This window comes from Myotis lucifugus, unplaced genomic scaffold (assembly GCF_000147115.1).
Source record: "Myotis lucifugus unplaced genomic scaffold, Myoluc2.0 scaffold_754, whole genome shotgun sequence".
In the NCBI taxonomy this organism is placed as follows: domain Eukaryota; kingdom Metazoa; phylum Chordata; class Mammalia; order Chiroptera; family Vespertilionidae; genus Myotis; species Myotis lucifugus.
Window position 1 is genome coordinate 125,957 of NW_005871802.1, and position 15,029 is coordinate 140,985.

The following is a 15,029-nucleotide window of genomic DNA, read 5'->3' on the forward strand; positions in this document are numbered from 1 at the left end:
TCAAAAATGCTTCAACAGCCTTGTACACTTTGACTTGGTGACTCTTATGATGCATTTTATGCTGCATAGTGGAGGGGTACAGAACAACTTTTCACTATGTCAGACAGCAGGGATTGGTTAAATAAATTATTGTATGCTCACATGACTGAATACAGTGCAGCTATAAAAAATCATGGTATAGTGCAGGTTTTCCCAGCTGGCACTATCAGCATTTTGAGTTGGATGTTTCTTTGTTGTGGGGACTGCCCAGTGCATTGCAGGATGTTAGCAGCATTCCTGGCCTCTACCAACGAGGTACTTGTTGAACCCCCTCCATCAACTGTTATGACAAAAAATGTCTCCATACATAAATGTCCCTTAAGGAATTGGGGGGATGGGGACGACAAAATCACTCCAGGTTGAGAACCACTTATTTAAAGTATTCTATACACAGAATATATGCAACACACTAAGTAGAAAATGTAATTATAAAAAGTATAGCAGTATAACTATTTTATTTAAAAAATACAAAACAATAAAGCATGTATGTATGTGTCAGTATGTGTGTGTGTATCAGAAAGCAAGAGAGGTAGAGAGGAAGGGAAGGAGAGAATGGAAAGATACAGACCATAAATGTTAATAATTGTTCTTTAAATGGTAAGGTTATGGATTATGTTTCCTTAATTTTTTCAATATAATAAATATGTAATAATTTTGTAAACAGAGCAGGAAAATCAGCAAATCAATAAATTCCATTATTTTTAAAAATATATTTTTATTGATTTCAGAGAGAAAGGGAGGAGAGAGAGAAACATCAATGATGAGATAGAATCATTTATCAGCTGCCTCGTTCACATTCCTCACTGGGGATCGAGTCCACAACCTGGGCATGTAACCTGACCGAGAATCAGACGGTGACCTCCTGGTTCATAGGTCAACGCTAAACCACTGAGCCACGGCCAAATTCTACTATTTATATAAAAGTACATGCTACTACCTTTACTCAAATAAGGTCACTGTCTCAAAAATGATTGCTTTGAAAGGGAGAAAAGTACTTGTTATATTTATATATTATGAATGTTGCCCAGAATTCAACCTCATTGTCAAACTGTCCAGTCCCTTGAAACTAGTTCTGCAAAGGCCGAGACAGCACAGTTGGTGTATTTTACTGAGGAGAGGGGTGGACCATTGTGTAACGCTGAGCTAGCTAGGCCTTAACACTACTCAGTGAGTTAAGAGATGAGGGAAACTTAATCTGGATTTCAGTGTACATAGTAATTAGCTACATCTGCTACTGTACATTTTTGCTTCCTGTTTAGCAATGTGGGAAAATGAAGATACACATTCCCTGGGTTGCATGAGAAAATAACAGTATCTTGTTCACTGTTGACCCCCTGTGTATAGGCACATAGTAGATACTCACATGTATTTCATGAATGGATGAATGTTACTAATATGCTAATTTTGGGTTAGGCACCTACATATGCTCTCACATTGCCCCCATGTCCAAACAATTCTGTAAAGTAGGTATTGATATACCTGTTTTACAGATAGAAAGACTGAGGCTCAGTCAGATCAAATAACTTGCCAAGATCACAAGGTTAGTAAGTTTCCATTATATAATGACAATTCTAAGAATTTCATTTGCTAATGAATGATATAATCTAGATAAACTGAGGACAAGCATAGCATGCTTGCTGAAATGAAAATAACAGATCATACATCAGCCTCATTATCCATCCTCCCTATCCCTCCTTGTCCTACAAAGCACTGAGTGGAAGGCTAACACCTAATACAGACAATAAAGTATTTCACTTGTTTTAACTACAAAATGTAAGAAAAATTTATTTTATATATTCCAATCCAATTATAATTTAACCAAGAGATGTGTTCAGATGTCACATTTTATCATCCGAAACTTTATTACTAAGACTAGGAGTGACATGGGAGAGTCAAGATGTAGGAAAGGTGATTTAATATATAAAATTAGCTGTGAATGTTAACTAAAATACAGATGTGGCTAATTAAAATTACCTTATGTTGAATCTGAACTTCTACTTCCCCTTTATGTATGAAACTCAACAATGATGTTTTTGAATGAGGGAACTAAAAACCCTCAATAAGCCTTTAAGGCCAGGTTTCTCTTGTATCTGCATGAAGCCTCAAAATATTTAAAACCCCTGATAAATGTTCCAAAGCCATCTCCACAAGCATGGCTCTTTATTCCCAGTGAGGGCCTGACCATGGGTCTCCAGGGAGCATTAATGATACGGTGCTAGCAGTCGGTGCCAATGGACCGCCTCTGCAAGGCGCCTCACGTCTCCAGGAGGAGGAAGAGGTTAGGGAGTAGAGGGGGTGAGAGCACACAGGAGCAAGCAGGTGAGAGCAAGGAGACAGAGAGAAGGAGCAGTGCGGGAGGATAAGGCAGGCCAGAAGCCGAACACTGTCACTTCTCTCAGCGAGCTGGAGTGTCACTCACCTGGTGAGTGCTGCTAGAGCCAGGCATCCAGGTGAGGGAAAGAGGGGCCTTTCCTCATCCTCCACACCACAGCCTATGCCATTCCACCACCCAAATTATGTAGGCGGGAATAAAACAGAACAAAACACACAGGTGACTCTGTCAAAAGACACTTCATGCTTGGAGGCTATCTATAAACACACTCCGATTTACTAATTACTTCTTAAATCAAATTCATGCCTGTTGACTGAAAGTACATGTCTGTTCATTAAAATGTTGGCAAATTGACTCTTCTTTTATAAAGGAACCATCTTAGAGAATATAAAAACATAGCCAAAAATACTTTTTAAAAAACCTAACTAAAAAAACCTACCTAGGTGTGTTTAAATTATTTTAAATGCTTAGGAAAACAGGAACTCGGATAATACAGAAACGAAACACATGTAGACAGAGGTCCTCCATAACCACAATTCAAATATCTGAGGTAGGCGTCACAGTGTCCAAAGCATTTACCCTTTTCTAATCCTCACAATAGCCTTATGAAGTAGGAAAGTAGGAAAGATATCATTTTATTTGAAGCTAAAGAAACAGGTCCACAGAACTAAGTAATTTTTGAATAAAGTTTCAAGCTAGTAAAGGTAGAATAAAAACTAGAATTTAGGTTTTTAGGCTTTTCAATAACTGCTACTTCCAATCTTCCACTTTGAAAACTAGTGTAAAAGGCACTTGAAAACCTAGGGCTTTGTATTTCTTTCTAAATCATGCTCTAATTGCCATATAATTACCTACATATTGTAAATATTCTTAGGTTTATGTCTTGACTATGTAAGAAGAGTAAATACTAGGTGTACCGGTTAATGTTGCAGGATCAAGCCTGCAACATATGTTGATATACTTACTATATGCCATTTGATATGTATGCTATTTTGTTGTATTGACAACAAGCTTCAAAACTTCATATGTTGAATTTGCTGAAGGTGTTTACATCATAGATATTTTTACACTTAAAAATGTCCAACTTCGTGTCAAAAAAAGAGCATTTGCCGGAAGTTATAATTCATTACTTTATTTAGAAGAAAAGTGCTGCTGAATATTTCCGGGAGCTTATGGTGAACATGCTTCATCTCGAGATACTTATGAACGCTGGTTGAAACGCTTTAAAAGTGATGATTTTGATGTGAAAGACAAAGAGCATCCAGGTCCACCGAAAAAGTTTGAAGACCAACAATTATAAGCATTATTGGATGAAGATACATGTCAAACTCAAAAACAACTTGCAGAAAGATTAAATGTTGCTCAGCAAATAATTTCCAATAGTTTACAAGCAATAGGAAAGATTTTAAAGGAAGGAAAATGGGTGCCACATCAACTAAACGAAAGACAAATGGAAAACTGAAAAGTCATCAGTAAAATGTTGCTTCAATGGCACCAAAGAAAGTCTTTTTTGCATCGAATTGTGACTGGCGATGAAAAGTGGATTTATTTTGAGAATCCCAAATGCACAAAATCATGGGCTGATTCAGGTCACCCATCAACATCGACTGCAAGGCCAAATCGCTTCGTAAAGAAGACAATGCTCTGCGTTTGGTGGGATTAGGAAGGTGTGGTGTATAATGAGCTTCTAAAACCAGGTGAAACCGTTAATACTGATTGCTACCGACAACAAATAATCAATTTGAACTATGCTTTGATTGTGAAACGACCAGAATGTGCCAGAAGACATGGCAAAGTAATTTTGCTTCATGATAATGCACCATCATACACTGCAAAACCAGTTAAAGACACATTAAAAGATCTTGCCTGGGAAGTATTAACCCACCCGCTGTATTCACCAGACCTTGCTCCTTCAGATTACCACTTTTCCAATCAATGGCACACCCACTTTCTGAGCAGCACTTCAAAACGTACGAAGAAGTGGAAAATTGGGTCTCCGAATGGTTTGCCTCAAAACAAGAAAAGTTCTATTGGGACAGTATCCACAAATTACCTGATAGATGGGGAATGTGTAGCTAGCGATGGACATTACTTTGAATAAAGCACTTTTGATGTTTCTTTTGAAATTATCGTGTTTTCTTTGATTACAAAATCTGCTATTATTAACTGGTACACCTAGTATTTCAAGAATAAGTAAGTTCAGGTCATCCTTCATTTGTGAAAGTCATTTATTAAAAGAAAATGAGGAGGAGGATGGGAGACAATAGAAAAAAAAAACCAAAAAACTAGAAAAGACCTCAGCATTATCTTATTAAGAACTAGAAGCCCGGTGCATGAAAATTCATGTACTAGAGGGGGGTTCCTTCAGCCCAGCCTGCCCCCTCTCACAGTCCAGGAGCCCTCAGGGTTGGGAGGCGACCTGGCGATCAGGGGAAGGCAACGTCCCATCACACCTCTGCTGCTGCCACTGCCGGCAGTGCAAGCCTCGGCCGGCCCTGGGCGGCTGGGGGGCTGAGGGGACTGGGCGCCACCATCTTTGAGGGCGGGGCAGTCAATTAGCATATTCCCTCCTTATTGGCTGTGGGTGCCACCATCTTTGAGGGTGGGGCAGTCAATTAGCATATTCCCTCCTTATTGGCTGTGGGTGCCACCATCTTTGCGATGGCCTGAGGGTCAATTAGCATATTCTTAATTTATTAGATAGGATGTTCAGCAAATATTCAGAAGAACCTGGAGCCCCCAGAGAAACAGCTGAGTTTGTGTGGTCTTTAACTTTAATTTTATAAAGCCTAGAATGATCTATACCATACTATCATAAACATAAATATTTACTTCAGATGCTTACAGTCCTGAAATTATGAGAAATAGCTTCTGATAAGTATAGACATTATGTTAGGTTATCCAATTCACTTTTCTTCTAAAAAGTTTATTTAGAATTTCCCACTGCTTTCAGATTTCTTAGGGGAAATGGGCATACATTCATTTAAATTATCTTATTTTCTCAGTGGCCTGTGCTAGGGCCCTTTTTCCAATGAAACAAATTTTCACTTTGCTATCCTTGCTGCCTCATTCTACCACTGGGTTCAGCTTAACTCAAACTTTTCCTATTGCCTACCCTGAGGACCACTGATGATACAGCTATCAGCAAATGTTAATGTCAATAAACACAAATGAAGAGAAGCTTGTAAACAATGGAAAATCACTATGGACATGACCATATTAAAGGCAGTAAAGAAACGTGTTTATTTTTGCATAATCTATCCACCAAATTTATTTAAATCTTCAATTACCAAATTGGCTACACTGAAACCCAACTGTATAGATAACATAATCTATAATAATAAAAGCATAATATGCTAATTAGACCAGACAGCTGAACAACCTTCTGGACATCCTTCCTGACGAAGCCACAGCGGCAGGAGCTGAGGCAGAGATGGTAGGGGCAATCAGGCTGGCAGGCAGTCGAGCAGTTAGGGGTGATCAGGCAGGCATGCAGAGCAGTTAGGGTCGATTAGGCAGGCAGGCAAGTGGTTAGGGATGATCAGGCAGGCGAGCAGTTAGGGATGATCAGGCAGGCAGGTATAGGGGTTAGGGGTGATCAGGCAGGCAGGCAGAGTGGTTAGGGGCAATCAGGCACGTATGCAGAGTGGTTAGGGCAATCAGGCAGGCAGGTAGGTGAGCGGTTAGGAGCCAGCGGTCCCCGATTGCGAGAGGGTGCAGGTCGGGCTGAGGGAGCCCCTCCACCCCCTTGCACGAATTTCATGCACTGGGCCTCTAGTATAAACATAAAACCCATATATTGATACATATATGATGTCACATTGATCTTAGCAAACTATTTCTTTGGGGGGAGGGTAGAACATTATTTACATTTAGAAAATTATTGATTAGTTTTTGTTTCTTTGACGAAGCTTCCTGGTCAATTAAAAATTCCACCCAAAGGAAATACTGCCAAGATTGACTTACACGTGTATGGATATTTAAATGTAGAGCTAGTACCAGTTTAATACCTTTTATCTTTAAATGCTAATTTCTCCAATTGGCTTCTCCAAATTATATCATCCTCTGTTTTATTGAAGAACATCAGCTTCACCTTCCTTAAAAAAAAAACAGCAACAACTCAAAAAGAACTATTTCAATTACATTTAAAATATGCATGAATCAATCTAAAAGTAAACTAGCAAAAATGTTTTTTTAGTGCAATTAGGTAACTAAAAGAATCAAAATAAAAGAGAATTATGTTTATAATTAGCTAGGACTTGAGGAGGCAGAGTTAAGAAATGAATGAGGAAATGAGAACATGTCTATTAAGGTCTACTGAGGAATCAAACAATTTAGAATACCTTGTACTAATCTAACAGCTTCATAAGGGATAGTAATTAAAGATAAAATTACATACCTGAGACTGGATATATTGGTCAAAGCATAATTCAGTATTTTAACCATTGGTGTGAAGCCTGTTCCAGCTGCCAATAAAAAGAGATCTTCCAATTCTTGGAACTGGGATATTTTAAAATTGCCTTCAGGATTGCTTACGGAAACAAAATCTCCTAAACAATAAAATATAAACTAAATCAGAAAAAAAAAAGCAGGGAAACTGAGAAGGCTACACCTAGCTGAATTTAGAACACTGGTGAGTCACAGGATGAATGCTTAGCTTTCAGACTCCATCTTAGTATTTAAGGTAGTATGTAAGGAGTTTTAAGAGTATTTATTAGACCCCCAAGTATGTCTGGATTATATCACTATAATCAAATTAATAATCATGTTTTATTTCACTCATTTAATTACACAATTAATTTCCCAAACCATCTGGACTCTAATTAAGTACTACTGCCAAGTACTTAAGTACAAATTACCAATAAATACAGGCTCTACATAGATTGCTAAATTAAATTATAAGCACCTAAAAAGCAGAGTCCATGTCTCCCTGTCTTGCACAGTACAGGGCAGAGAAAAGATATTTCTACTTACATATTGATTCTTTTTTTTTTTTTTAATCCTCACCAGAGGACATGTTTATTGATTTCAGAGAGAGAGGAAGAGAAATATCGATGTGAGACAGAAACATCAATTGGTTGCCTCCTGTAATTGCCCCGACTGGGATCAAACCTGCAATCTAGGTATGTGCCCTGACTAGGAATTGAACCCACAACCTTTTTGAGGTACAAGATGATGCTCCAACCAACTGAGCTACCTGGCTGGGCTACATATTGATTCTTAACCATAGTAATAAGGTTAGTAGGAGAGAAAATTGAAGTAAAAATGTATTGTAAAATCTTCTGTTAGTAAATGTGCTGACTTCACTTCCATCAAATCTTTTAAAAGACTAATGGATTAAAGCAAGAAGAGTTTGTTCTTAATTTACTTCTATAAAAACAAAGCAAGTTCAGAAACTGTACTTGGAGCATGTTACTTCACAATATAGAATCAAAATAGCTGAGAAAAACTATTTTCTGAAATGCAGTTGAAATAACCACTATGTACCACTCATATAAGAGAATTGCCTTTAGGACATTTCAGAAATTTTCAATGTAATTTGAAAAATAAAAAATAAAGCTGTCCATATTTAAAAAAACAATTTGAATTTTTAAATGCTGGATGTTCATAATTTTTCCTTTCTTATCCATAGCAGGATAGTAAGAATCTTGCAGTAATTGATTGTTAGAAGTAAAAGAGCTCCTTGTTATAGCTTGAAAGGGACCATAAGATCAGAATATCCCTGGGATATTACTAAAAAAGCCTCAAAGAATGATACCAACTTGGTAACTTCTGTCCACAGTCCAACATCATAACACTGATTAGACTTGGGCAATGTACCTCTTGTTAATCAAGTTCACAAGAAATTCAAGTACACATGCCAGAAAGGTCACTGACTTCCAGTCAGGCTATCTGCATCCACTCACCTGAAAATTACCCACCCCATTTAGGGCATCTCATTCATTTGACATTTGAAAGGCCAAAACAATCATATAAAAGTTGCTTGATGAACATAGGATTGAACAAAGTGGATAACATTATAGTGCAGTTTGATTGGGACATAACGAGGCTGCAGTTATCACTGCCATGGCAGCATACATGCCTCTAAGTGAAACAAGTGTGCGTGCCATGTCTAGCTCTAGCTCTGTGGATAGAGGTGAAAACACACTGATCCTGAGCTGCAGGCTTTCCTTTTTCATGTTCTAGGCTCACTCTCCACCTTGCTCTGCTCACTCAAGCTCTAAAACAGGCTACAATACCGCTGCTTGTTTCCACTTGCTGTATTACAATCACGTGTCAGTCCTTCACAAAATAGATACCTTCACTAGATTTGTGGATATTCCAAAATTCTTTAGGTTCACATTTTTAGTCAATATTTTGATTTATGTAACCCAAGATGACTAATCACATCACTGCATAAATATTTCTAAGCTTAACTTTCAGAAAACAATGTAATTTTCTTTATTTCCAAATTTTCGTGATCTACCTCACTGTTACTCCACTGCACTGTTAATACTGCCTTAAAAAGGGGAAGAACACCTGTACTGTTAGGCTCAGGCAGTGAAAAACTGAAGACACAGAAAAAGGAGTAAAAGCAGATAGTCTCTAAACCTTAATCAATTTCATTATAGTCTTTTTAGTCATTCTTTCAAAGTATATTTATCGGGAGCCTTTTATGTGCCAAGTGCCATGCTAGGTGCAGGAAATACAAAGATAAATAAGACACTCTCCCTTTAAACTCAAAGTCTTGTAAAGAAGAAATATTATTTATTCTTATCCTAGAGCTATGAACAACGTGTCAGGATTTGCAGGGGTTCAGAGGAGGAGGGGAATGTTCATAGAAGTGATATTTTTGTTTGGTTCTTTAAAAAGGGCACTTTATAGACAGAGACAGGGTTGTTGGGCATCCTAGGTGAGGCCACTCAGAGGTGAGGTACCTATGAGTGAGTATGCCAGGCTTGTGGAACTCTGAATAGCACCAGGATCTGTACACTGAGAGATGAAGCTAGAAAGATCATGAAAATATTTGTAGGTCACGCAGGGGACTTAATCAGTTAGATAATGGAGACTCAGCAGAGGCTTTAAAGCTGCAGAGCAACATGGTTAAATCTATTCTCAGGGCAGTTTGGAAAAAAAACTGGAAAATTCAGATAAACAGAAAGAGAAAGACCCCAGTTAGAGGCAACTGAGAGAGACCAGTTAGAGGCCAAGAGAGAAATGATGAAGGCTTGATCTAAGAGGGTGGCTGAAGGGAAAGAAAAGATTAGAAAGTCACGGGGAGGTAGACTCAATAGAACACAGTACCTGACTGGATTGGGAGGAATAAAATGGGAAGACTCAAAGCTGGCTCAAATCTCCAGATTGGGTCAAGAATGAACAGTGAGTGATGTTGCAAATAATAGAGATGAGTATGGAGTAATGATAGGTTGGGTGGGACAAAGAGAACATGATTTTAGTTGCAGACATGTTGAGTTTAAGACATTTGATAGACTCCCAGATGGAGATAACTAGAGGGCAGTATAACATGTGATCTAACCCAGAACACAAATGGGGTAAACAAACAAACAAAAAAAACAAACATAAAATACTAACCAATCTGAAGATGATCAAGCTCTGGTGTAAAGAGTCCAGCAGGATAGATTTTGATCAGAAAGTAGATGTATTTATTATTGGGAATAACTGGTTCCTTAAACTCTGAGAGTAAGGAAGCAGATACAGGTGTATATGGCTTCACTATTTCAGTACCTAGAAAAAGTCACGACAAAGAAATTCAATTCTAAAAATCTAAAAAGCTCTGAATGAAGATAAAACACACAAATTTTATGATGCAATCAATCAGCCTATATTAAAAACTGTACTCCTAATGTTTATATAGTTCTATGGTCTATATGTGTATAGTACAGATAGATATATACCCCGGGTTAATGTGAGCTGAAATAATTTTAACAAATCAATATTTTATCTATAATATAAACAATCTGTTTTTATTAAGTGTGACATACAATTGGGATTTATGTTAATAAACTCAATCATCTCTTCTATCAGCATATAAACTTTGTAATAAGCCACAACAAAAATGGCATAAAAAGTTTACACAGAGACTTAAGTTGGTACTGACACAATAATTTTAATTATACATAAGTTTTTTGCAATGGTTACTGATCATTTATTTGGGTTTGAGAAAGGCAAGAATTTCACATTTTACTTTATACATTTAAAATTGTTTTAATGTTTAATATAGTATATACTGCTTTGGTAACTGGATGAAAAGAATATTAATCCAACTACTTTTAAGAATAGTTTTTTTAAAGGGTAAATGTTAATATTTCATGTTAAAATAAAAGTGTAATATGCTAATTAGACTGGACGACCTTCCAGACGAAGCCCGGGTCCCAGGTGCCTGCCAACGGCTGGAGGGAAGCCCGGGTCCCGGGTGCCAGAGGGAAGCTGGTGCCGGCAGCTGGGGGAAGGAAGGCCTACTCTTGCACGAATTTTGTGCATTGGGCCTCTAGTTTCATGTTATATTTTAGCTGGCCAAATTCCAAAGAGAGGGGAATCATCACAAATTTGCAAGAGCACAATACTACACATGGCTGCTTGACGTATACAAAATGAATGTATACACTGCACTGAGGAAGACACCAGTTATTGGATGATGACCTGGCATTAGATGATGAAGAGAGAGACTTCATAGTGCTATCATAACCGACCACCTCCACCACAGCCTGGCTGGGAGTCTGTTAGATTGATGGCTGGAAACACCTTGACTGACATGAGAATGTTACATTTTGCAGCTTCAAAAAGCCAAGAAAATGTTACACATCAGTAAGAAGGGTATTTAAAAACAAATAAATGAGGTACTTTTAGGATGAAAAGGAGAGAAAAAGAATTCACACAGTAAGGAATTTACAGATCTTTTTATACTGGTGGCACCGATAAGAACATCATTTATAATCATTCACTCATCTTGAAATTTTATAAATTCAACTTTGTAAATGACAAGACAGCAAGTGGCTTTTAGAGATGCTGGTATGTTTGCAGGAGTTGTCTTCACGAGGGGGCATTTGTGCACTCCCGCACCTCTTTCCTCTAAGGCAACAGTTCTCAACCTGTGGGTCGCGACCCCTTTGGCGGTCGAACGACCCTTTCACAGGGGTCGCCTAAGACCACCCTGCATATCAGATATTTACATTACGATTCATAACAGTAGCAACATTAGAGTTATGAAGTAGCAACGAAAATAATTTTATGGTTGGGTCACAACATGAGGAACTGTATTTAAAGGGCCAGAAGGTTGAGAACCACTGCTCTAAGGCTTTGTTAGTAATAAATGACGGTGCTGGTGGAACCATCTCTGTGACTAGTCGCAGTTTCTTTGTTCCATGCAATACTACGGCATGGCTGTGGTTCCAACATGCAGGAGCACTAGAATCTGGCCATCCCTAAATCCAGCTGCCCCCAAACACTTAATAATCATCTCCATGGGTGCTTTCTAAAGAGATTAGTGCTGTTTTAGAACAGCTAATAAAAGAAGAAACTGTTCCTCCAAAGGCTCTACTTGCCTTACCTGCAATAGTTAGCTTGAGGTAAACATGTTGCCCAATTGGCACCTGAAGGTGAGTGCTTGGTGGCAGCATCAAGCAGAAAAGCTTCGTATCATGAGTGGCATCTTCCTTGGAAATTAACTGGCACTTTCTGTAGTACAAACCTAAAAAGTGATTCATTTTCTCTTATTGATGAATAAGTTAAGTAAGAATAATACTAGACCCATTAAGTGAAAGCACAAACTCAGCTTTTGCTCTTTGATTGAGCTGAATTTCACTAAAAGACCTATGTTTTTAAAATTTATCAGTACTTTGAAAATTGTCTAGTGTTAATTTTTTTCCATTTTATTTCCTGAGATATCTATTTTTCAAAACGTATGAATACTTCTATAATTTGAAAATAAACTTTATAAAATAAATGAGTATTATATTCCTCATGTCTATTATAGCATGTTAAAATTACATTCTAAGTAATTAAAACCTAATTTATTTCTTCTTAAATTCACTCTTTTTTTATAATTCTATTTTAAAGCCTTATAGTAACAAGTTATATAAATAGTAGATGTGAAAAATATTTGACAAGCAACAAATTTACATTCTAAATTCTTTTCTTACAGAATGGAAAAGTTCTGAGACTCAACTACTGAAACTTTAACAATATTAGCACTACTAAATACCTTTAGAAATATTTCTTTGATAAAGACTGGAAAAATATACATTCCTGTGTCTCTATGTTTGTACTATACATATGTATATTATACACACACACACACACACACACACACACACTCTAGGGGCCCAGTGCACGAATTTGTGCACCTTGAAAGAAACTATGGGCTGTGAGGCTGTGGTGGGCACAGAGGTGGGTCTCAGCCCATCCTCCGTGCCCCCGCCCAGCCCCTCCTTCTGCGGCCCCCCGTCCCTGTCTGCCAGCAGCTCTGCTCCCGCCACCACTGCTGCTCCCACTCCCTGATGGCGCCAGCCCCCACTGACAGCGCAGAGCGACTGGGGCCAGCGCCAGCCGCAGGTGTGAGCAGGGCTGGAGCCATCAGCGGGTGAGAGTGGGGCTGGCACCATGAGCAGGTATGAGCGGGGCCATCGTTGGCAGCGAGTGCGAGAGGCAGCTGCTGGCCCCTATCACCCCTCAGGAACAGGGGGGGTGGAGAAGCCCTGAGGGGCAATCTGGGCCAGCAGCCGCCGCTCACACCCGCTGATGGTGCTGAGCGATCGGGGCGGTACCAGGCTCCAGCAGTGGGTGTGAGCGGCAACTCTAGCGCCAGCAGTGGATGCGAGTGGGGCCAACACCAGCAGCAGGTGCAAGCACCTGGTGCGACCATGGTGCACGGGAGCAAAGAATTTTCAGTAACCACCAAAGGCTCGCCCCGATGACAGCTACCGGCGCCCAGCTTTGGTCTGGCACCCCTGCTCACCTGCTCCACCATCCCGCTGTGGCCGATGCCTACCATGTTCCACGTGCACCCCCTGGTGGTTAGCGCACGTCATAGCGACCAGATGTGCGGTTGTTCGGTTGTTCAGTTATTCTATTCAACTATTTAACTATACTAATTTCAACATCTTTCCTACAAAAGGCTGCTATCATTTCAAAAGAACATCCTAACTAAAGATTCTAAAAGTTTTAAGAAAAATTTAAGAAAGTTTTTCTATTTCAATTGGACTGAGGACAGAGAAAGCTATAGCTGACACAATATGAGGAAAAAGGAGTAGAAATCAGATGTGCTGGCTATTGCAGTCTGGACAATGCCATTATTTAAGTTTAAGTGTCAGGTTTTTGGCTTTGTAAGCATAGACAATTACACAAGACAATGTCAAAGTAAATTCTAAATTTGACATGAGAAGACACTGCATTAAAAGTATTCAACTTGAAGGAAAAAAAAAATGGCGGAGGCTTAGACGGACGTGTTGGTGCTTTATCCCGGAGCAGATAGGGGCGAGCAGCTGAAACGGGTAACAATCAGCCCGATCAAGCTGGGGAGGTTCAGCTGAGAGGCAGTCTGCAGCCAGGAAAGACAGAGAACTCCTAAAAAATGCGGATGGTTAGAGATTGAGGCTGAAACCTCCCCCCTGGGCGCCAGCACAGCGGCGAGACCGCGCCATCTTGGGTTGCGGCTACCAGTTACCGGCATCCAGAGAACGGCTACTAACCTGGCGCCTACCAACCCGGAGACTCGCAAGCAGCGCGACTACAAGAGCTCAGCGGAGACCTGCTTCCCTCCACGGAAAGGTTAGACTTACCCCAAAGGTGCAGTTTGCAGTTCAGGTCGGAGCAAGGAACGCGCGCGCGGGCACAGGGGGAAATCTGCGCACTCCAAAATCCGCACACATAGAAGCCAGGGCAATCCGTAAGTGGGGAGGGCTCCCGCAGGGCTGCTGCCAGAAGGTATCACTATAAATGAGCCCATAATTGGACTGGACGCAAAAAGGGCTACCTCAGAGTTTCCCTGATAACCGGCTACTTGTTGCCAGGGGCTTGAGCACGCGCAGACATAACGCGCAGTCATTTCGCGCAGTTCTGGAGGGTGGAACCCTGCGAGTTCGAACAGCTTCCCAGGCTCTTGTCTACACACTTCCTCTTACTTCTGGGAGTTTGATTGTTGACCCCATTGGATGTGATTGCCCAGTTGGGGTCACTAGCAGAGCTTGTAGGGGAAGACTGTTTTTGGGGAGCCAGGGAAACAGAGCTGGGAGTGGCGCCTGCGGAACCACCTCTGGGCGGAGCTGGTTCAGGTACAATACAGAGCTCCTGGTTTGGAGAGAACTTATAGCCTCGGAGGTCAATCCAGAAACACTGCCACCCAGAGGCAGAGCCACGAACTGACTCTTCTGTAAATACAGATAAGGCAATAAGGGGATTTTAAGGACTGTGGCTTACAACACGGAGGAGCAGTGTACCAGAGGGAAACAACATTCTCCTGAATTCCGGGCGGGCCAATAAGAAGAGTAGAAGATCTGAAGCACCTGCATTACTGCACATTTTTATTTTTATTTTTTTAAATTACTTTTTCTCCTTTTAACTAAGAAAACATTTTTTTTTCTGTTTTTCTTTTTTCTTTTTCTCCATCACCTGATTTTGCCCTTTCAGCTACTACATTTTTATTTTTAACTAGTATTTTTAC

The 15,029-nt window shown here is 39.8% G+C and overlaps 1 protein-coding gene across 7 annotated transcripts in view; it reads right to left on the reverse strand.

Moving 5' to 3' along the window:
- Window positions 1-15,029, reverse strand: part of LOC102442215 (cytochrome b5 reductase 4) — a 76,483-nt gene that overhangs the window by 6,333 nt on the left and 55,121 nt on the right. For 2 of the 7 annotated variants that reach the window (XM_006106055.3, XM_014448075.2), the window contains 4 exons: window positions 11,919-12,059; window positions 9,944-10,096; window positions 6,771-6,921; window positions 6,382-6,468 (listed from right to left, as the gene is read on the reverse strand). In XM_006106055.3, coding sequence (XP_006106117.1) covers window positions 6,382-6,468; window positions 6,771-6,921; window positions 9,944-10,096; window positions 11,919-12,059 — 532 coding nt within the window. Of the gene's footprint in view, window positions 1-141; window positions 357-6,381; window positions 6,469-6,770; window positions 6,922-9,943; window positions 10,097-11,918; window positions 12,060-15,029 lie in introns of those variants that run through there. The other 5 variants (XM_023746899.1, XM_023746897.1, XR_002827044.1 and 2 more) reach the window with 4 other exon arrangements.